This window comes from Gopherus flavomarginatus, chromosome 14 (genome assembly GCF_025201925.1).
Source record: "Gopherus flavomarginatus isolate rGopFla2 chromosome 14, rGopFla2.mat.asm, whole genome shotgun sequence".
In the NCBI taxonomy this organism is placed as follows: Eukaryota; Metazoa; Chordata; order Testudines; family Testudinidae; genus Gopherus; species Gopherus flavomarginatus.
In genome coordinates this window covers 21,202,329-21,226,209 of record NC_066630.1, presented here as the reverse complement: position 1 = coordinate 21,226,209, position 23,881 = coordinate 21,202,329, and the positions used below count along the sequence as shown (strand labels likewise).

The window sequence follows — 23,881 nt, the reverse complement described above, 5'->3', positions numbered from 1 at the left end:
GTAGCTAGGCCAGGCACTGGGTAGATATGCAGTAGGAAGAGGCTGACCCCAAAAGGCCACGGAGCATCTGTGGAGCCACTCCATGGAGGCTAGTCCAGTACAATGTCTAGAATAGCCTCTGTGGGTCCTTATGCACCCCTCACAAACAAGGCAGGGAGAACCAGAGGAGCTGCCTCCCATATTCTGACACACAGATACCCTATTATACAGTGAGATTGCTGAGGTTGCAGAACTTGTCCATATGGGGACAATACAACTTATTACTATACATGTAATACAAGGTATGCTACTTTCTATACCACAGCACTACTTCTTTTCATATGGATTTATTTCAATGAATGTAGTTATTGTGTATTTATTGCATTCTCAAGTTAAACACCACCAAAATGTCTGGCTCCTCCCTACATCCCCACAGTGGCATCACCTGTCAGGCAGGGCACCAAGGAACTGCCAGAGTAAGAGATATGAAGGGTCCATTATATAAGCACATCAGACTGCAGCAATCTGAGAAAGTACAGTGAGCAGCTGCCACTCTTTTGCACCAACATCCATCAGTCATGTCTATTATTTATCTGGCATAATAGAAATTGTCACAGGATCAGTGTCTCTCACTTTGCTTGCAAATGTCTTTTCTTCAGCATTTATTTTTGACACATAGCTCAGCTTCACCTTGGCACTTCTGTAACAGTAGGGTATGACTATTTCTTTGACATTATCTCTTAAATTAAATAGCTGTAGGCTAGTGCATAAATCTGTTTGATTTCATCAAACTAACCCAAACCAAAATATATTACCGAAGAAAGCTGTCACACCTAGATTAACTTCCAGAGACAATAGAACACTAATCTGGAAGCAGTCACTACATATTCTCACACATGTACCTACTGGGCCTGAGGTGCTAAGGGACAAATTTTTGAAGGTATTTAGGCACATAAAGATGCAGACAGTCACTGGGATTTTCAGAAACACATAGGTGCCTAACTCCTACTGAAATCAATGGGAGTTAAGTGCTTTTGAAAATTGCACTAGATGCCTCTGCATCCTCAGGCCCCTAAATACCTTTAAATTCTGTCCCTAAGAGCCTGCAACTCCTATCTGAAGTTGGGATGGGTTCAATCGCCAGATTTGCAGCAGTTTCCTGCAGCATGTTACATGGCATATCTTTTTGGAACATTTCTATTAAGTCTGAAATATGTTCAGACTGTAACATTAATATTGCAAAAACACTATTTGCACTGAAATTAAACTTTAATGCTAAGTGAAACCCTATGACAGTGAAATGAACAGAAGGAAGGATCTGTGACAGCTCACTTCCCCGTGCTCTGTTGACAGAGCTCACAGTTTGCGAAGACTCAGGGTCACGTTCTGACAGCAGTTAAATCAGGTTAAATTAGGGCTATTATGTGATTAAAATAAATAATTGCGATTAACCACACTGTTAAAGAATAATAGAATACCATTTATTTAAATATTTTGGATGTTTTCTACATTTTCAAATATATTGCTTTCAGTTACCACATAGAATACAAAGTGTGCTGTACTCACTTTACATTATTATTTTTATTACAAATATTTGCCTAGAAAAAACAAAAGAAATAGTATTTTTCAATTTACCTAATGTAAATAATGGAGTGCAATCTCTTTATCATGGAAGTTGAACTTACAAATGTAGAACTATGTACAAAAACTAACTGCACTGCAATAACTCCTCCTCCCCTGAACATGCCGTGTCCCCGCCCCTCTCCCTACCTCCTAGCACTTCCTGCCCAGCTGCAGTGTTAGCATGCTCCAGGAGGGAGGGGTAGGAACAGGAACATGGCGCGCTCAGGGGAGGAGGCAGGGAAGAGGCAGGGTCGTGGCGGGGATTTGAATAGGGGCAAGGAGGGGGTGGAGTTGGGGCGGGGACTTTGGGGAAGGAATGGGAATGGCACAGGGCAGGGGGGGCCTCACGGATGGGGGGAATGGGGGTAGGGCTGGGGGAAGGGGAGAGGTCTAGCACGCATGGGAAAGAGGGAAAGTTGTCGCCTATGCTCAGTCCTACTTCCTGTTCAGCCAATTGCTCAGACAAACAAGTCTGTTTACATTTGCAGGAGATAATGCTGCCCACTTCTTGTTTACAATGTCACCTGAAAGTGAGAACAGGTGTTTGCACAGCACTGTTGTAGTAGCTAGCGTTGCAAAATATTTATGTGCCAGATATGCTAAAGATTCATATATCCATTCATGCTTCAACCATTATTCCAGAGGACATGCATCCATGCCAATGACAGGTTTATGCACATTGGTTGCTACAGGCAATTTTGGTTACTTGACAGACTCACTCATTCAGGACAGGATAGTCTGTGGCACTTGGAATCACCACCTGCAGGCATCTGCTCTGGGAAGGTGATCTCGTATTAGACAGATGCTTAGACATGGGGCATGTAGCAGAAGCTTCAAGATAAAGAATGAAAGTCCTAGGAAACACTACAACCCCATCAGTACATGCAGGGAGACAACAGCAAAGGAGAACAAACAGCCAAGGTACCACACTCATAGCAAGAAGCATTTGTTGTGGGAGACAGCATGAGCAGGTAAACAGGGAGAAGTCCCATGTACTAGGAGAGCATTGCAAGAAATGGGGCAAGTTGAACCATTTTAGCAAGGCATGCAAGAGCACAGGAAGTCTCAGAAGTATTCAGTCAGATTTGTACAAAAGGGGAATGGCATACCAGACAGCGGTGGTGACACCATGACTATCTTCTTGAGTCTGAGAGCCTATTAGGTTCAGGAAAGCAACAAGGGACAATAGCAACTTCCGTGCATGCATCAGTGGTAAAAGGGAAATGCCATGTGCAATTTCAGCTGGATAGCGGAGCCTCCTACAGTGTGATTCATCAGGGTGAACTGGACTCGAACACACCCTTTACAAAAAGCAAATACAATCTAATAATGCACAATAAGAGCTTAATGCAGCCTGTAGGAAAATGTGATTTCATATTAACTAACCCAAAATATAACAGATGGTACCCACTGACATTTGTGGTGATGGCATGTAAGCATATACAAGGGAATACAGCCATATAAGCTATGGATCTGATCAGGGTGCAGCATCAGAATTGTATAGCTGCAGTGCAAGAAGCAAAAGGAGTCTCATGGACAACAGAGACAATTTCAAAAGCATATGGGGATGTTTTAAAGGTGACAAGTGCCTCAAAGGAAAGTTGCAACTGGAAGTAGGCCCCAGAGTGGAATATGTGCTTACCACAAAATTCCAGTGGCACTACGTAATCCAGTACAAAAGGAGCTCAAAAGTCAAAACAGGGGTATATCAGCTTCTGTAGAGGCCAATATATCCTGGGTAAACAGCATAGTGGTGATAAAGAAGTCAAGAGGCAAATTATACATCACCATAGATCCAAAGCCACTGAACCAGGCAAGTAAAGATGTCACTATCCACTGCCAACAATTGATGATATCGTGCTAGAACTCTCCAGAGCCAGAATCTTTACGATCTTTGTAGTTCTGGCACATAAGCCTGGATAAACAGTTCAGAATGCTGACAATCTTTGCAACCCCACTTGGTAGGTATAGATGGTTGATACACATAAGCTTAGCACCAGAGAAATTTCACCTAAGTGCTGGACGCATTGCCTGGGATGAAAATAATTGCAGAACATATCTTCACTGTAGGCAGAGAGAGCAATGATACAGAAACTGAATGAGACCATGACAGAAAACTACAAGCTTTTCTTCCATGATGCAGAGACAAGAACACAAGACTTAACCCAGAAAAAAATGTGACTCAAAACAGTGTGAGATGACATATACTGGACATCTGCTCACAGCAGAGGGACTAAAAGCAGAATCCAACAAGATCAAGGCAGTCAGAGCCATGCAAGCTCCAGTGGATGTGAAACAGGTATGGCACTTTATTGGAATGACAAATTTTCTGTCCAAGTTCTATCTGTACGTGGCTACAGCAGAAGAACCCATACATCAGCTCACAATGCACGATGTTGACTAAGGCTCAGAGGTACCCAATAGTAAACATTTAACATGCTGAAACAAACGATAACAGATTCCCCTGTCCTGAAGTACTACCAGACAGAAGAAACATTGACACTCCAGTATAATACCTCTGAGAAAGGACTGGGTATAGTTTTTTTGCAGGAGCAGCCAGTTGCTTACGCCGACAGAGCCCTGTCAGAGACTGAACAGGGGTATGTCCAATTAGAAAAAGAACTTCTGGCTATTGTATTTGGAGTGGAACAATTCCATTAGTACATCTATGGCAACTCAATCATAGTACAATCAGACCACATTCCCCTAGGGACAGTTATAGCAAAGCCCCTTCTTAGTGCTTCAGAGAGATTGCAGCACATGTTGATTCAACTTCAGCACTATCAGACAGAGATCAGATACTGTTCAGAATGACTACTGGTGTTAGCGGACATCCTGAGCAGGGCATATATACACAGCATCAGAGAGTTGAGAGAGGGGAATTAGGATACTAAATCCATTAACATGCTGCACTATCTCCCCAGTTTCAACAGCAAAGCTGATGGAAATCAAAGAGGCTACAAAAAAGGACATCCAACCACAGGCAGTCAAGACAGCGATACTAACAGGGAGGCCAGAAGACAAAGGCCAAGTACCAGTCAGAGCAGAACCACATTTTCAGATTAAAGATGAGAGGAGTGTGCAGGATGGAATTATATTTCAAGGGCAGAGGGCTATTGTCCCTGCCTCATTATGTAAGGATGTCATACAAAAAATACACGTCACACCTGAGCATTGACAGCTGCCTTAATCAGCCCCAAGAGCATGTTTACCAGCCGGGAACATATACATAACTACACTTCTTGATGGTAAGACGTGACACCTGCTAGTTATATGAGAGCTGTCCACCCAATCACGGGAAAGGGGGGAGCAGACTTATTCACCTTCAATGGAAAGCAATACTTGATTACGGTGGACTACTATTCAAACTTTTGGGAGGTCAATGCCCTTCTGGATACAAAAAGTAAGGCAGTGACTGGCAAACTGAAGGCCTACTTTGTGAGATATGGCATTCTGGACACTGTATCCTCTGACAATACACCCCAATTTGCCTCAGAAAAATTCAAGGAATTTGCCAGCAAATAAGAGTTGAAGCACCATACCTCCTCCCCAGCCAAGGTGGAATTAGCTGTGAAAACAGCTAGGAGACTGTTACACAAGACTGTGCCTTGTGATTCAGATCGTCAGCATTCTGGTATACAGAAATACCCCAACACAGGGGTGCCGAAAAAGTCCAGCATGGGCACTGATGGGGAGAAAGAAAAAACTCTGCTACCAAAGAAAGGAGACCTGTTGAGGCCTGAAGTATAGAGATAACACTGAGAGGAGATAGCCAACAATCAGAAAAAGCAGGCACTAGAGTACAACAAGTCAGCTAAGAACCTACCAGCCCTGGAGACAGGCTCTCCTGTGGGGATCCAGCCATTAGAGAGACACCAGAAGGAATGGGATAAAGGATCTGCAAGGGTGCAGTGGGATTCACATCATCTGAGGTGACATCAGATGAGAGACAAGTGACAAACTCAAGGAGCTCAAGCTATTTAGCATAATAAAGAGAAGGTTAAGGGGTGACTTGATAACAGTCTATAAAAACCTACACAAGAACAAATATTTAATAATGAGCTCTTCAGTCTAGCAGAGGAAGGTAAAACACAATCCAGTGACCAGAAGTTGAAGCTAGATAAATTCAGACTGGAAATAAGGCATATATTTTTAACAGTGAAAGTAATTACCCACTGGAACAATTTACCACAGGTGGTGGTGGATTCTTCACCACTGACAATTTTTAAATCAAGATTGGATGTTTTTCTAAAAGAAGTAGGAATTATTTTGTAAGAGTTCCATTGCCTGTGTTGTATGATCACAATGTTCCTTTCTGGCCTTGGAATTTATACATTCAAAGGAACAGGAAGCACTTATGAGCCAGCAGCCCAGAGACAGCCTACAGTGATACAGCAGCAAAGAATCCTGTGGCACCTTATAGACTAACAGACGTTTTGGAGCATGAGCTTTCGTGGGTGAATACCCACTTCCTCAGATGCATGTAATGGAAATATCCAGGGGCAGGTATATATATGTGTGCTAGCAAGCAAGCTAGAGATAACGAGGTCAGTTCAATCAGGGAGGATGAGGCCCTCTTCTAGCAGTTGAGGTGTGAAAACCAAGAGAGGAGAAACTGGTTCTGTAATTGGCAAGCCATTCACAGTCTTTGTTCAATCCTGAGCTGATGGTGTTAAATTTGCAGATGAACTGAAGCTCGGCAGTTTCTCTTTGAAGTCTGGTCCTGAAGTTTTTTTGCTGCAGGATGGCCACCTTAAGGTCTGCTATAGTGTGGCCAGGGAGGTTGAAGTGCTCTCCTACAGGTTTTTGTATATTGCCATTCCTAATGTCTGATTTGTGTCCATTTATCCTTTTCCGTAGAGACTGTCCAGTTTGGCCGATGTACATAGCAGAGGGGCATTGCTGGCATATGATGGCGTATATTACATTGGTGGATGTGCAGGTGAATGAACCAGTGATTGTGTGGCTGATCTGGTTAGGTCCTGTGATGGTGTCGCTGGTGTAGATATGTGGGCAGAGTTGGCATCGAGGTTTGTTGCATGGATTGGTTCCTGAGCTAGAGTTATTATGGTGCGGTGTGCAGTTACTGGTGAGAATATGTTTCAGGTTGGCAGGTTGTCTGTGGGCAAGGATTGGCCTGCCACCCAAGGCCTGAGAAAGTGTGGGATCATTGTCCAGGATGGGTTGTAGATCCTTGATGATGCATTGGAGGGGTTTTAGCTGGGGGCTGTATGTGATGGCCAGTGGAGTTCTGTTGGTTTCTCTCTTGGGTTTGTCTTGCAATAGGAGGCTTCTGGGTACACGTCTGGCTCTGTTGATCTGTTTCCTTATTTCCTCGTGTGGGTATCGTAGTTTTGAGAATGCTTGGTGGAGATTTTGTAGGTGTTGGTCTCTGTCTGAGGGGTCAGAGCAGATGCGGTTGTACCTCAGTGCTTGGCTGTAGACAATGGATCGTGTGATGTGCCCGGGATGGAAGCTGGAGGCATGAAGGTAGGCATAGCGGTCGGTGGGTTTTCGATATAGGGTGGTGTTAATGCGACCATCACTTATCTGCACCGTGGTGTCAAGAAAGTGGACCTCCCGTGTAGATTGGTCCAGGCTGAGGTTGATGGTGGGGTGGAAGCTGTTGAAATCATGGTGGAATTTTTCCAGAGTCTCCTTCCCATGGGTCCAGATGATGAAGATGTCATCAATGTAGCGTAGATAGAGAAGGGGTGTGAGTGGACGAGAGCTGAGGAAGCGTTGTTCCAGGTCGGCCATGAAGATATTGGCATATTGTGGGGCCATGCGGGTGCCCATAGCAGTGCCACTGATCTGGAGATATATATTGTCATCAAATTTGAAATAGTTGTGTGTAAGTATAAAGGCACAGAGCTCAGCAGCCAGTTGTGCTGTGGCATCATCAGGGATAGTGTTCCTGACAGCTTGTATTCCATCTGTGTGTGGGATGTTTGTGTAGAGAGCCTCTACATCCATGGTGGCTAGGATGGTGTTTTCTGGGAGGTCACCAATGCATTGTAGTTTCCTCAGGAAATCAGTGGTGTCGCGGAGATAGCTGGGAGTGCTAGTGGCATAGGGTCTGAGTAGAGAGTCCATATATCCAGACAGTCCTTCAGTGAGAGTGCCAATGCCCGAGATGATGGGGCGTCCAGGATTTCCGGGTTTGTGGATCTTGGGTAGTAGATAGAATAACCCTGGTCGGGGCTCTAGGGGTATGTTGATTTCTTCTGGTGTTAGTGTAGGGAGTGTCCTGAGTAGATGCTGTAGTTTCTTAGTGTATTCCTCAGTGGGATCTGAGGGAAGTGGCCTGTAGAAGTTGGTATTGGAGAGTTGTCTGGCTGCCTCCTTTTGATAGTCAGACCTGTTCATGTTGACAACGGCACCTCCTTTATCAGCCTCTTTGATGATAATGTCAGGGTGGTTTCTGAGGCTGTGGATGGCATTGCGTTCTGCACGACTTAGGTTGTGAGGCAAGCGATGTTGTTGTTCCACAATTTCTGCCTGTGCACGCCGGCGGAAGCATTCAATGTATAGGTCCAGGCTGTCATTTCGACCCTCAGGAGGAGTCCATGTGGAGTTCTTTTTCTTGTGCTGTTGGTGGGAGGGCACCCGTGTATCAGTGCACTGTTCAGCGATTATCACAGAACAGAATGACAGAAAACCATTGGAGGCAAAGGAGACTGCAAAGACAGATAGTTTGCTAGACTTGGAGACAGGTCTCAGGGAAACAGAGATAGGTCACTCCCAGTATGATCACATGTTGAGGAGACCAAACTATCTGAAAGACTATGAAACCATCTGCATCTGTGGTAAAGAGAAGACTTCAATTCAGATACGTGTTATCAACCTCTGTCTGAAAGAACAAGGGTGCGGCTCTGGACACCAGCTATGTTTTTAATGTTTATATTAAAATGTTTATAAAATAAGGAAGATGTATCATGATCAGTGGAAATGGAGTCAAAGGGCCCATGTTTCCTAGCGTGACTTTTTATCAAGGGAACAGCAGGAAAACGGACTGTGAGGAGTTGGGCTAGAAGCAATGCAGCCACATGGACAGAGCAGTGCACAGAGTTTAATAAAGTTCTACTTGTTCAATTTAACCTGCATTCAGCTTCGTTCTTTGCTAATAAAACATGTAAGATGTATGCTGGCTCTCTTCATAGAGGTGAACTTCACCCAAGGGAGCACAAGAATTGCCACACTGTGCGTGGTCCCTCATTGGATGCACAAGTGACAGGGAGACTCCTTGTGCCCTTTTCTTCTGGGCACAAACAAGCTTTAAGTGAATAGACAGTGTCAGTACAAGGAGGATTTAAGGCTACGTTAGCATTATAAGTACTGAATATGGTATTATTCTGTTCAATAAAATGCTGTCCTCAATAATGCAAAACCACAGACCTTGCAGTCCTTATTCAGTTCTTCATTTGACCCATTCCAACAAGTCAATGAGATTTTTACCTACCTCAGGACTGCATGATGAGATCTTAACATGCACAGTATGCCTCTATTCCAGCATATGCTAAATCAGACGGTATAGTGCAATATCTTTGCACATCATAGTATACAGGTTAAGCTTTCTGACACCATTTTGTCTTTTTAATAAGAATGTTACGACCAAGAAAACAGCCACTCATATATTCAATATCAGATTGAAACAGTGCACATGGCTCAAAGCTCTTCGTGGCAATTTAAATCTCATACCAATTTTTGGAATATAATTTTTAGCAACCTAGGTAATTAATTTCCTAAATGGTATGTTTTCCAGTTCCTTGGCTGAATGCTTCGGTAACTATGGAACTGGGATGCAGCATATGTCTGCTGATTGGGTAACTATTCTCTCTCTCTTGACTGATTCAGACAGACAATGCAGTGAACAAATAACCAGGGATGTTATAAAGTTGTTAGGAAAATGATATATATTAAACCCGAGTTAAAGAGGCAAAGGCACCAATTCTGTGGGTGCTCCAGAGTTGGAGCCCAGCACCCAACGGTGGGCTCCCCATCCCGCTTCCTCATCCAGTCTCTCTGACCGCCAGCGGGCCCCACAAATCAGCTCCCTCTCACTCCCTGCCCGGGCTCCCTCCTGCCAGGAATGTGCCAGGGAGGCAGGTGCAGAGTGAGGACAGACCGCTCCCCTCTTGCTGGTAACATGGGTTGGAGAGAGTGCAGTCGCCCCGGACTGGGCACGGATGGGGTCACTGGTGGGGGATGACATGTGACCATTCATGGGACCTCCCTTTAGATCGTACTCCCCCCAGTATGGGGAGGCACAGGTTGTCTATGGGGCACCCTCAGTGGAGGGAGCAGAACAGGGGCGGAAAGAGGCGGGGTTGGGTGGAGCCTTGGGGGAAGGGGCCAGGCCTGGCATGGAGCAAGGGTCAAGCACCTCCTCCCCCCCAGAAATCAGGAAGTCAGCGCCTATGTACGAAAGGATGGATTGTAAAAGGTAGAATAGTTAGATTATATTTTACCGCATACTCTTATTGGTATTGTAGCAGCTCAGCAAAAGCACGATATCCCACCAAATAATTTAACTGTTGCTAATTATTAAAGACTGAATTCAATGTGCTGGTGTTTGCAAATAAACTGAAAATTTTCAATACTGCAGACAGAACAGCAATGGCAAATTTATCATTACCTTTCTGAGGGTCAACAACAAAGTTTCCCTTTTGATTCCCTGCTACAATGTCATAAGTCAGGCCATCACCATCAGGGTCTATAGCATTGACTGTAGCAATCAACGTATTTGGGCCTGCATCTTCAGAAACAAAACTCCTGTAGCTGTTAAAAAGAATTGTAATAAGAAATTATGACATATGATGAAAAAGTCAATAAAATATATGTACAACTCAATGTATGTTTTAGAGCAGCATTTGCTGACTGTTTAAATGTAATGTAGAGGTTTATAGTTTAATGAATAATAGAATTAACCTGATGAGATAGTCTACCTTGTTAACCAATGAAACAATAAAAGTTGGACATTAAATCAACCAATTAACAGACTCTTTCTGCTTTTCCCTTTAATAGATTTCCCCAGCAAACAGTTTACTTTCAACAAGGATTTGGGTGAAATGTGGAGTTCACCATTTTACACACACACACACACACACACACAATGGACATATGAATGTCAGGATATACTGTATCACACATGATACATGGGGCCAGGGTACATGGGTCATCATCATAGCTTATCACTGCAAAACCGCAACCAAGACCTTGTGTTATCACTTATCTCAAATACCATAGTTTCTCAGGAGTGCAAGATGTTGACAGAGGGAACTGTATCGGGCTGTGCCCAAGTGTTTGTCTAGGATCTCCACAATCACATTTGGGGTCATCCTTCAACCTCCACTTGGTGAAATTATCACCAGGTTTTCCCATCCGAGCTCTCACTCAATTTAGAGTACACTAGGATTCTTGTTCAAAATACAAAAACAAAAACACCCCCCTAAATAAAAAACCTAAAATATGAGTAAACAAAAAGTACACTGGTGTAAGCCCAGAGTAACTTCACTCAGTTCACTGAGATTAGGGTGACCAGACAGCAAGTGTGAAAAATCAAGACAAGGGGTGAGGGGGTAATAGGAGCCTATAGAAGAAAAAGACGCAAAAATTGGGATTGTCCCTATAAAATCGGGACATCTGGTCACCCTGAGATCCTAATCAGTCCCAACATGGCCAGACTTGCAAGATGAAATCAACCAGACTCAGATACCATGACAATAAGGGCCATATATATTCCTAGACAAAGAGACTGAATTCAAGACAAAACTTCCCTTACATTTTACATGTATTGACTTGTGTGTGTGTATTCATTGGTGCATTAAGATAGGGTTGGGGGTGGGTAGCATTTAATATGCAATCCAATAAGGGAACTAAATGATTCTGGTTTAGCTCAGCTATTCAAAACCCCAGGGCCATTGTCTTAGCTCTGCATCAGAAAACCAAGTGAACTGTAACTCTGACAACTTTAAGCATTAAATATAGGAGCAAAAGAGTTTAAATCATCAAGAAAGGTCTCTGAAGAAGCAGAAGGGGAAAACTGACAAAATGAAACAGAGTGTTAGCTTAAAGCAACTCATAATCGAGGAATAGGATAATTATGGGGCGAGAAAGCTCCAGGCTAAGAATTATGAGTTTATACTGGACTGTAAATCTATTTAAACAAAACATTAAAAGGACAACATCATCTTGATTTGCATCTCTGCATTGGTCCATGATTGAGCATAAAATTAACTGCAGATTAGTGTCTTTAGAGGAACTAAATTACAGATGATCACAAGGAATCTATGTAACAGAGCCAACATCAGACAAGACCTGCTTGAAGTTCAACCTTAGATTCAGGAGGGCATCAGCAAGGTTAAGATAAACCAAAACGAAAGCTTTCACCTGGAATGTAGGTAGAGAACAAAGGAACAGCTTTTGGAAGGAAGATAAGGAATTTGGGGACTTATCCTCTTAGGTACTGAGCAACACCTGCAAAGTACTCAGTGCCTCAGACTCAGTTCTTTGGACTGTGTCTATAAAGCATGGAATGATCATGAAACATTGGGACAACTTCTGTTCTCATTAGCACCCATACAGTCCCACTAAGTTAAATAAAAATTGCATGCATTCACCTGATGGCAGAATTTGGCTTTATGTTCATCTCCAAATGTATGCAATGGCTACACAGACTGCAGATGTAAAATAATAATCCTCTATGAAAGCATTTTCCTTAATTAAAAATAATGCTAAATTTTTACAATATCCCCTGGTAAACTCAAACAGGAAGCCTGTTTTTCTTTTGCTGAACATATGCTCTGTTTTGACGAAGAGCAGTTCACAACATAATGAGTGCTGGCACTCATTTTCTAACAAAAAACGGTACTACAATGAAGCATTTGTTTTTAAAGGAATAACCACATATAAGATTAAACAATTACGTGGACACTGCAAAAAGATACAAGAAATAAGAGGATAATGGATTAGTGTGCCTGTCAGCCTTGATAACATCCATTTAAGAGCCTGGAATATTTTTTTTTAAAGGGGCGCATGTTATGAAGAACCATAGTCTTTAGATTCTGGATTAGCCCTATTTGGACATGCAGAGGACCACTAAGAATTTTTCAGCTGTTTTCATAGCCAAACTATCTGAGGGATGTTTAGTTCCCCCTCAGATGCTGGCTCACTAGAAGGAAGGAAGGTAGAAAATTGTAAAGACACATATTACCTTTAGGTATTATAAGGACTGTCAAGAAGTCTTGACATCGTGTTCAGACAAGCCACAAGTTTGGCACCATTAAAATCCCCTCCTGATCTTTGCTCTGAGCAACTTTTACTTTTAAGCTGATGCGTAAAAGTTAGAATTTGACAGTGGTAACCTGAGAATTCCACTGCAGCGTCTGTAACTTGCATGTAAGCTCATACTGCTTTTGACACAGATTCAGACACTTGTAAGACTCAAGATTTAAAGAGGACTGTGCTTACTGAAGCCTGGAAAATGTTCCCTGTGTTGATGGGAGATGGGACTGGGTGAGATTAAGAGCATTCCACTTATTTATTATTGACATTTATCTTGTGATTTCTTCGTATTGCAGTAGTCAGTTAGGACTCTGTCATCTACTAAACATTTTGTTTTAACAATTCAATAAAAATAGTCAACATTTTGCAGCACTATCTCCAAAGCCTAAACTGTCTAATTAAGGGCAAGATTCTGCTATGCACTCTGGATGTGCTGGGATGTGGAGAGACAGAGATACTGCTTGGACTCCCAGCATTTCTGGCTGATTTTCTACTTGGGTCTCCTGGAGTACTCAGTCTGAAGCAGTAACTCCACCACTCTTGGAAAGGTTATCACGTCCTGCTATATCCCCATACAACCAGCTCTGACCAACCCTGGCCAGCTCTGACCCACCCTGCACCTTTCAGACAATTAGTACTCAAGCAAGCTCCAGCATGGAGTAAGGACTGTGGTATCCATTAGGATTCTGGCCAGCACTTGTGCAGGGCAGGAAGAGGGAGAAGGGATAGGAATAGTCTCCAATACCTTCCCTGTAATAATGTGAGTTCTCACTTCTAGTGGATATGTTTTCTCCCACTAACACAATGTATGTTACCAATGTAAGTTATCTAGCATGTGTAGAGTAAAGAATTCTTTCAGAGATAGCAGTGGTTGGAGCCTATATGAACATAATATTTGTTTACTTTAAGACTGATGATGAAGTCCTGCAAAACTTCCCAATAAGAATTTTTAAGAAATATTTTTTTTGTAAAATTTACAAGCTTGAACTTTTTGCACTACAGATTAATGACTCATTCTTGTTCCCATTTATATTAATGGAAATTTTGTCAGAAGTTTATCTCAAAAGATTTCTGATATTTTGGGATACATCCAGAAAGAGACTTCTAGTTTTGGATCCGACCCAAACCCAGGACCCCGGAAGAGCATTTGGATGCAGGAATTCAAATATTAAAAACTCAGGGAGGGAGATCTTGGCTAGGAGGCTCCATTTCAAGGCCATCTCTATTTTAAAAATCTACTTTTGTTGCTACCATTTGAAGTAGCTATCCTACAAGGAATGATGACTCACAGGGTCACATTCTGTAGGAATATTTAAGGATGTATAAATTGGACTCAGATCCCATTAGTCTTACTTCTTCTGATTTGCCAATGTGTGAGTGAATATAAAAGATTCTATGTTGGTATGATTTATACGGTGAGGAGATGGAAGAAGATATAAGGAAGGGGCATCTTACTTGAGCATACATGCTTTTAAATGCTACTCTTCATTCCTTGTCTTGCTTCACTTGTCTCTTCTGGACACTTGATGTGTGAATTACACCAGCTTAAATTTACTGGACCAAATTCAGAGGTGATATGTAAGGGTAAGTGTGTTTAAGTGAGCAAGTCTAAATCTAAATCAACCCATGGAAGTCTAAGCTGGTAGGACATATATGCTGGAAGAACCAGAAGAAGGTTCAAGACTAACTTGGACTATTCAGATTCATCAGTGAAGAATGTTTCTCACAATCTTTTGAAATCATCTCTAAATTTTGTGGTTAGGAACCAAACTTAAGGACTTATTTTACTGTGAGTATGAAATTTCTGAGCCAAATCCTTGTGTAGTGTAAATCAGCATATATCCACTCATATCAATGAAGCTATGCCAATTTAAACAAGATGAAGATCTGGCCCTCTGAGCATGTCTTAGTTCCTGTGATATCTCTTTATATCTTGACATCCACAAGTTAAGAACAATATTTTCAGAGTTTTAAAAACATCTTATATATTTACATTGTCTGAGAAAACTTGGGTGCTTCATCATTCATGTTTGAAACACGGATTCTAACAGTTGCTGTCCCAGTCTTTGGCTCTTCTCCTTTATCTACAGCCATAACTATAAATTCATAAAGATGGCTGGGCCGCTCATAGTTCAACTGTGTTGCTGGGAAGATAGTACCATGTGAAGAAATGCTAAAATCTGGACTCAAAGTGTAATATATTATTTCAGAGTTTTTTTCTGAATCACAGTCGCTGGCTGTCACTATTAAAACAGAAGAAAAATACGAATTCCTAGATTAAGGTCTAAGGATTAAAATTATATAAACTTTAATAGACAAATTAATGAATGGCATAAAAATAACAGTAATAACATTTATTTTAACATGTGGTGCTTGAAATAACTTACGTAGTACAGGATATAGCATATTTTATACTGTTTAACTATGGTCTGCAAAACAAACTGTAAAAAAAGCACATTTTTTACTTCAGCGCTCAATATTTATATCAACAAGTAATCATTCAAGGTAAGGCATTCAGTTGCCTGGCTACTTCCACCCATTGTTATGCCTTTGTCTGCTAAAGAGCCCTCTACTATCAAAAATCTTCTTCCTACGTAGATATTTATATTCTCATGTCCACCTGATTTCTACCACTCACCCAAATTTACTTTGTCCCCAACAGGCTTGCCTCCTACAAACACATGATTAACTTCATATACAAGAGTGGTCACACAGAGTTCAATTAGACTACTCATATATAAAATTAAATATGTTCTTAAATGAACAATCTAAAATAATACATTACTAGATTATAAAGTTTCATTTCCCATTCAAGAGATCAGTTTTTAATGTTCTAATAATTTGCTATTTTAACCTGTGTATACTTTTTCAAATCATAGGAAAAATTAACTGAAGGAATAGCCTTAAATATGCATGAAAGTATTTATTTTGATGTAAATCTGCTTTTTCTTGCAGACTATGCTCTTATTTATATAAAAACTGATTTTTTTTCACCATTTCATGCACAACACAGAACTGCATAATTTAAAACTGAGTTATTTGGTTATAAATTCAGTAGGGGAGAAACTTTGCTCCCTTCACTCACCTAAACACACATGCATACAGACAAAAGACCCTGAATGCAGCAGAACTGGTGCAGTTCAGTGGAATGGGTTGGGGAGGACACAGCATTTGGACAGCCCATAGAGGCTGTGTGCACCATGGAGCTGTGTTCCATAAGGATTCCCTCTGTCCCAGCGCACAGGGTGGTTTCAAAGGTGCAAAGAAGAGATGCATTGATGGACTCACAACTACTGACCATCTCCATCCTTCTGAAAGAGGGACACAGCAGCTGCTGGGCTACTGCAACTCTAAGGATGTAATAGCAGCCACAGCATCTGTACTGCCACTTCATACTCCTACAGAAAAGATTTGTTTCCTTCCTTTCTCCTCCCTCTCCCAGCTTCTTTCAGCTGTGTACAGGGCTCATGAACCAATTCTGCAAGGTGCCAAGTACCTCCTCAAAGCTGTTGCGCAACCCACCCTAGAATTGGTACCTGGTGTTTCAGAGGGGAAAATTCTAATTAGCAGCAGAAAACAATTCTCCTACTGACTGTAGTGAATAGACTTTGAAGTGCTAACCTTGCAGAAGTACAGTTGTCATGGGGACTGTTTCAGGAACATTGTCTTTGCTGTAGATTGACTGCTGGAATTCTGGGGCACAATCATTCTCATCTGTGATTACAACCAAAACCTGAATGGAAGAGATGAGAGTATTAAGTAGTATCAAAGTGGATCTGAGCAATGTCTTTGTTAGATTGTTCATTCCCCGCTGAGAACTGTTTTTATGTTACCCAGAAATTCTTAAGTAGTGGCAACTGTCATATCCAAAAATTCTTCTACTGCAAGGTCAGAGCTGGTGTAACCACTAAGTGAACTAGGCAGTCGCCTGGGGCGCCAAAAAGCAGTGCCCCAAATTTTTTTTTACATAATTGCTTAGGGGCAGGTACCTGTCAGTCTCCAGTGCTCGGGCCATGCTAGCAGACTCTTCACCTCAGAATCTCCCTCACTTGCCCAGGGGCCACTCCTCCTCTCAGGCTCCCCGGCCACTGCCACCGCGGCCACCCAGGAGGACATGGGTGGAGGGTGCCGCCACGGAGGAGACACAAGGGGCTGGGCTCAGCTGGGGCCCTGCAGCTGCCAGCTGAGAGCAGCAGGAACCGGGCACCTCTCAGAGGGAGCTGGGCGGCCCGAGCCCAGGGTGGCAGCAGCCTCCCTGGCAACAGGGGCAGGCGGGGAGCATAGCCCGCCATGGGGCAGGAGAGGCCATGCTGCTGTTGTTTCCCGCCTACAGCCATCCTTTGCACCATGCGGCAGGGCCAGGAAACAGCAGCAGCAGCAGCATGGCCTCTCCTGCCCCATGGTAGGCTACACTCCCTGCCTGCCCCTGCTGCCAGGGAGGCTGCTGCCGCCCTGGGCTCAGGCCACCCAGCTCTCCCCCAGCGACACCCAGTTCCTGCTGCTCTCAGCCGGCAGGTGCGGGGCCCCAGCCGAGCCCGGCCCCTTGCATCTCCTCCGTGGTGGTGCCCTGCGCCTGCGTCCTTCTGGATGGCCACGGCAGCAGCGGCCGGGGAGCCTGAGAGGAGGAGTGGCCCCCGGGCAAGCGTGGGAGACTCCGAGGTGAAGAGGCTGCTGGCCCTGGCGTGGCCTGAGCACTGGAGACTGACAGGTACCTGCTCCTGCCCCCTGTCCCATCACAGCACCGCCTGCCCCCCAGCTGAGTGTTACCTGCCCCATCAGCCTCAGTGCCCTGCCCCATACTGTCAGCCATCCCAAGCTCACTGCAACACCAGCACCCCTTGGCGAAGGGCCCCCTGATCTTCACAAACAGCCGTCACCGCAGGCCTGACAAACTCACTGCACCCCACATGTGTCTTACAGGGCACTTCCTTTCCATGTTCCTCTTTGTTGGTATCTACACAAGGCTGGTAACTTGTCAAGAGTGAGAATCTTTGTGAGATGTGTGCATGGGTAATATTGAAGGAATAAAGTATTTACCTTAAAATTCTGCTTTATAGACTTGGAGTAGAAATTAGTCACCAGGGTATAATGGCCCTTTGGGGCAAAGGGAATTTGTCACCCTGGCTAAACTGGCTGGTGATTCAATGCAAGGCTCAATTGTTTAGCTTTGCACAATAGTAAGACTTTGAATGGAACACTATCAGAGGCAATGGCAAACAACTGAAATGCCTTAAAGGTAAAAAAGAAACATTACAGAGCCCTTACCTGTTCTGACAGGCTGTTTATAATGCTAAGTTTACTAGTTTTCGGAGGTTGTCAGGGATAGGGGAGGGGCGCAAGGTGGAAGTTTTGCCTAGGGTGCAAAATATCCTTGCACCAGCCCTGTGCAAAGTTTTTCCATTTTTTCCTCATGGACATTGACTCTTATTTTCTTATTTAATTGTAGGACAAATGTATTCTCCATTTTCTTAGCATTCTTTTTCACTACTGCATCTTGCAATACATTTTTATTATTTCTACCACTATAAATACAAAAGCAACTAATTCTTCTGCCAAGTATATTACGCTTTTAACAGTATAAATTTGCTGAGACCAGATTTTGAACTGAATGACATTGGTGTAAATCAGGAGGTAAAAATATGGAATGGGCGGTCAAATTCTGACTCCTAATGGTTTTCATTAAAATGTTTTCATTCCCCTAAGACAAATATTATGGGTTTAAGTCTCCTCTCACCTAAACCAATGCAAATCAGGAGTAACTCCACAGAAGTCAATGAAGCTATACCAGCGTAAAGAGATTGTAAGTAAAATTAGAATCACAACCTAAGTATTCACAAAGCCACCTCATTGTCCTCCTTCAAATACTATCTTAAAATTCTTCTCTGCTGAGATTTCCATAAAACAATCAACAAAGGATATCAGCAGACTGTGTGCTCAGACCTCTGCTTACCATGCTGGCCAATGTTATCTCATTGTTTCCTTGTGTTCCCCTGTCTTTTTACTGTGTGCCCCTGTTGTCTCGTATCTTATACTTAAATTGTAAGCTCTTTGAGGCAGGGAATGTCTCTCTGTTACATGACTGTACAGTGCTTAGCACAAGTTCCTGGTCTCTAATAAATAAATAATATATGTACACATCTGCTAGATCTGTATTTCAATGATTTTTTCACCTTTAGAAAAGCTTTTAAGAGTATTGTGACTTGATGTCTTTTAGATACAGTATATCCATTACAAATTACCATTGCTTCATTTCTTACGATTGTTCCCCATTCTTTAAGCTAAAAATTATTCTGTGTTCATATTCTCTGCTTTTTAAATGAAAATACTGTAGAATATACACCATGCTCTGTAAGCCAGTTTAGAACAAGGATACTGGCATCAGGTCTGGACTAGTGATATTTCTTCCCCTCTGAGCAGGCAAGGGCTGCGAATTGTGGAGAGGCAGTAAATTCAGTTCCTGAAGAGGAAAGAAGCATCTTACATGAATGGGTCATTTCAGGAGTAGCATCAATGGGCTCTTGCCTCAACCAGAGACAAGGACACAACACAAAGACTAGTATCAGAGGGGTAGCCGTGTTAGTCTGGATCTGTAAAAGCAGCAAAGAATCCTGTGGCACCTTATAGACTAACAGACGTTTTGGAGCATGAGCTTTCGTGGGTGAATACCCACTTCCATGGGGTGGGTGAATACCCACTGCCATGCATCTGAGGAAGTGGGTATTCACCCACGAAAGCTCATGCTCCAAAACGTCTGTTAGTCTACAAAGACTAGGAGTACAGTGGGACAGAATGTGAGGTAGAAAGGAGGGGATGGGAATTAAAGCTATGAAGAATCTGGAAGGACCTGGATAAGCTGGAGGGAAATCAGGGCTGTCCTGATCAAAACAGAATGATGTGGTGTTACCTCAGCTACACTGCTAAACTGCTCTTGGCCTTCTGTTGCTCTGACCAGAAGCAAGTATTGGTGGTGGTCACTCTCATAATCCACACTTCGAGTCAAGCTGATCTCTCCTGTCACCTGATGGATGCTGAACAGGCCACTAGGATTAGTCAGCAAATTGTAGCTCAGGGATTTGTTTTGATATGACAAAGCGGAGACTGTAAGAAATCTGGATAAAAATGAGAAGCAAAAAGCATAGAGAAAAGACATTAACACAACATTATTATTTTCCCTCTCTGAAGTTCTTATCCACAAAAATTAACCTCTTATATTTGTTTTCCTAATATTGTGATGTTGAATATTAGAATTCTGAAATACCAGAATATGGCAAAAATGCAATAAACTGCAAAACACTCATAGTGAGCTACCAGTGGTCCATATCATTTTTTTTTAATAGGGGTCAATATAATTATATGGGAGAATCTTCAAGGTTCAATTCCTTTCAAATAAGCACCCAGGACTGTGGATCTGAACGTTATTAGTATTTTGAAAACCTCTTGATCTGCAAAACTAAGTAATGTTGTCTTACAACATTTTCAGAAAATTGTATTCTCACTTTGATCTCTTTTGTTGGTGCATGCTCTCAATGCTGATTGTGTTGAGGTTTGTGACCATCTTTAACTTTGCAGATATTTAATACAAAGTTAAAAGAAGAAAAATCACAAAGGAAACATTTTGAGTATTTCAAAGAGAAAATACATCCCTCGGCCATTTGTTATAGGTGAAACCACGTTACATTGAACTTGCTTTGATCAACCGGAGTGCACAGCCCCGCGAACCCGGAGCACTGCTTTACCGTGTGATATCTGAATTCGTGTTATATCGGGTCACGTTATATCGAGGTAGCAGTGTATTGCCAAAGGTTGTGATAGGTCATATCTTGTTTGTTTTATTTATTATTTGTATTACCATAGCACTTACCAGCCCTAATCATGGACGAGGACCCCACTGTGCTAGACTGACCACTGATTAACAGATCCACTTTAATATTAGTAGTGTAGGGTTCTACAACAATCTCTGTTAGCACTCTTTGTTAATGTAGAATAATAATTTGCTTTCACTCGGTGGCATTATTTATGGTCATGGCCTCTAGTGTCATATTATAATCTGATTACACTCAAGATTAATATTTCATTCCCTTGGGATATTGCTGGGGAACTTGACAAACTGGCTGGCTATCAACCACCCGTAGGTGTGAAAACTGTTTTTAAATGTTGATTAAAAAGTAGTTACAAAGAATCTTCTTATTTTTTTTAGATTTAGCCTTGTCTGACTCAAAATGGCAGAGATAAAATACCTGGTAGGATTCCACAATTCTTAAAACATAGGGACCAAAAGAGGATATATATCCATTACACTTTTAAAGCAAAAGCACATTATCATCTGATCTCATACATTCTAAATTACTATATCCAGGAAGTCTGAAGCTATATAGGTACTAAAAAAAGTTGATAAAACACGGTAGATAACATGACAAGATTAACAAACATATTACAATACAGACCATGAGCTTTCAGATCAAAGGGCGTCATGGTTTAACTGTAGGAGAAAACTTTTGCACTACAAATTAGAGCAAGTCAGTGAGGTTGAATAGGTGCAACTGAATTAAGAATTTGTTCCACTACATAAAACTGAGTTTGCTAGTCCAGTAAAAGGTTTTGTTTTATCCTGCGCAAATTATGATGTCAGAATTTTTGGTGATATGCACACTGGCATGATAAACCAACAGAATGGAAAATCAAATGACCAAGCTTTGTGTTGTCTTCATTTTTGCCCAGTATTCACAGCCTTTTGCTTTTTCTCGTTTTCATGTGAGGAACTTGTCACTTTTCCAAACATCAACACAGACCCTGAACTGGAAGAATACATAAAGGATATTTTCCCTTCTTGTTTAATGCCTCTAATTCGTCTTTGAGGTCATTTTTAAAAATAGGCACAACCAGTTTCTCCTATTCATTATTACTGTGCTAACATCCTTTACAAACATGAACATCTCATTCTTCACTAGTAGTTTTCCACATACAATGATGACTACAAAATAAATCAAACTGAATCTATCTTAGATACTTCTTTCTCTGGGATATAGAATAGCCAATCATCATATCTTTTTGCAATCTGCAAATAATCTGAAGGCTTCTGGGTGATGATATCAAGGTTAAGCTAGTAGTCTGTGCTATAACCCCGGCTATTAACTGGTACTAGTACGACTTTTAACTGGTACTTACGATTTTCCCTGGAGTGTGTTTTCAGGAACATAAACTATATATGATATGTTGGTAAATTGTGGTGGTCGAAGCCCCGCAATCACAGAAACAGAAGCAGGAGACCCTTTATTACCAAGTTTATCCACTGCTAACACAGTTATTAGGTATTCCCTGTCCTTCACTAGTGGTAGACCTGTTGTTTTAATCCAACCGCTGTCCGTCTCGACCTCAAATCTGTCTTCTCCACCTAAGTAGAAATATAAACCCAGAGACTGTTGTCAGGAAAATTTTTACTGGAGTAAAATTGGGAGAATAATTCCCACTAGAAACTCCTATATGGAAAAACATGCACAGCTACTCCAGAGAAACCAATGCATCACTGGGGATGGGCAGTGCTGCCACAGCCCTCTGCTAAAGGTGGCCAGTTTTAAACTATTGCTGGAGTTTCCTAAGAACTCCTCCAGTAGATGAGAGGTTATCAGTGAGTCTGCACTTCGATTTGACTTTGTGCTACAGGAGATCCACAGGATGAGTTCTGTCAGAAGGACCTGGGGGTAGAGGGGAAGAAGCCAGGGTAGTGAGTCTGTGTATGCGCACGTGCATATGTACATATACTTTTAATTTACCTTCCAAGAGAAAATATTCCACAGCTCCGTGGACCCCTTCATCGTCATCCACAGCAAAAAGCTTATATACTTTAGTACCTGCTGCAGCTTTAGGAGATACCACAGCCAAGAACGGGAAAGGGTCCATGGCCCATTCAGGTGCACTGTCATTCACATCTGTCACAGTAAGTTCTAAATGCAGCAAGTACCATTCCTCTCCTGATAATTAACAGAAAAACAATGGATTAGTTAGCACACTAACTATAAGCACTAAAAATATCTGGGATACAATATTATTCCTAAATATCGTTCCTAAGGAATCCAGTTTAATAGGGAAAAAAATACTTTTGTAGGCCCCAATCTACAACTGACAGCATTCAGATGGACTCCTGTACCTGTGAGGAGAGCCACTGACTTCAATGGGGCTCCAACAGGACACAACAGTCAGTTCAAATGCTGTCAACTACAGGATCAGGTTCGTTATATTCTGTCAATACTACTTATTAGAACTGGTCAAAATATTTGACTTTTCTGAGAAAAAATTTTTGTAAAAATTTTTCAAGAAACATTTTCTGTCTTTTTCATTTACAGAGTGATTGGAAATTTTCAAAAATTTAAAATGTCTACAAAAATTTCTCTGCATTTTTTATCAACTCTACTATCCTTATTGATTTTTATCAGTTTACAACTTCAGTGAAAGAGTAATCAGATTTTTATCTTTTATGACAATCAAATTGGTTGTTTCAAAACCAAAAATGGAACCCTTTTATTCATCTATAATCCGTAACGAGAAGATAGATAATTAACAAGTGGGTATGCACTAGCTATACCTCTGTCACCATTTACCCAGCCAATGAAAGCATCAGAGCACTTGAAATAGTGAATCTCATCAGCACTCCGACTGTCAGAAAAGAGTCACAAAAAAAAGGGATATAAGAAACTGTTCTTAACTTTTCAGTGCCTGAAATAGGGGTAAGGGCTCAAAAGTAAAGGTTAGAGATGACAAAATGAGGAAAATAGTCTTCGTAGAAAATTCTTTTGAATACTAAGTAGTAGCACTAGAATCCCAGCTCAAAGGAAAGCAGAGCAGAACTCTACTAATTATTGATAAACAGATGAATAAATCCATACATTCTTGTAACTTATAAATATTTGCCCCCAGGGATGAGCTGCCAAAATCTTAACAACCGGTTCCCTATAAAAAGTTCTGATTTAAGGGATGTGCCACAGTATGTATTTTTTGT

The 23,881-nt window shown here is 41.9% G+C and overlaps 1 protein-coding gene across 1 annotated transcript in view; it reads right to left on the bottom strand.

Annotated features, from left to right (window-relative positions):
* The window catches only part of LOC127034315 (neural-cadherin-like), a 90,102-nt gene extending 67,317 nt beyond the window's left edge, over positions 1 to 22,785 (bottom strand). Inside the window, exons 1-6 of the mRNA XM_050923030.1 lie at positions 22,659 to 22,785; positions 22,054 to 22,279; positions 19,793 to 19,997; positions 16,510 to 16,621; positions 14,882 to 15,131; positions 10,241 to 10,383 (exon numbers count right to left, since the gene is read on the bottom strand). Of these exons, the coding sequence (XP_050778987.1) occupies positions 10,241 to 10,383; positions 14,882 to 15,131; positions 16,510 to 16,621; positions 19,793 to 19,997; positions 22,054 to 22,279; positions 22,659 to 22,785 (1,063 nt within the window). The remainder of the gene's footprint in view (positions 1 to 10,240; positions 10,384 to 14,881; positions 15,132 to 16,509; positions 16,622 to 19,792; positions 19,998 to 22,053; positions 22,280 to 22,658) is intronic.
* Between the last annotated feature and the right edge of the window lie 1,096 nt (positions 22,786 to 23,881).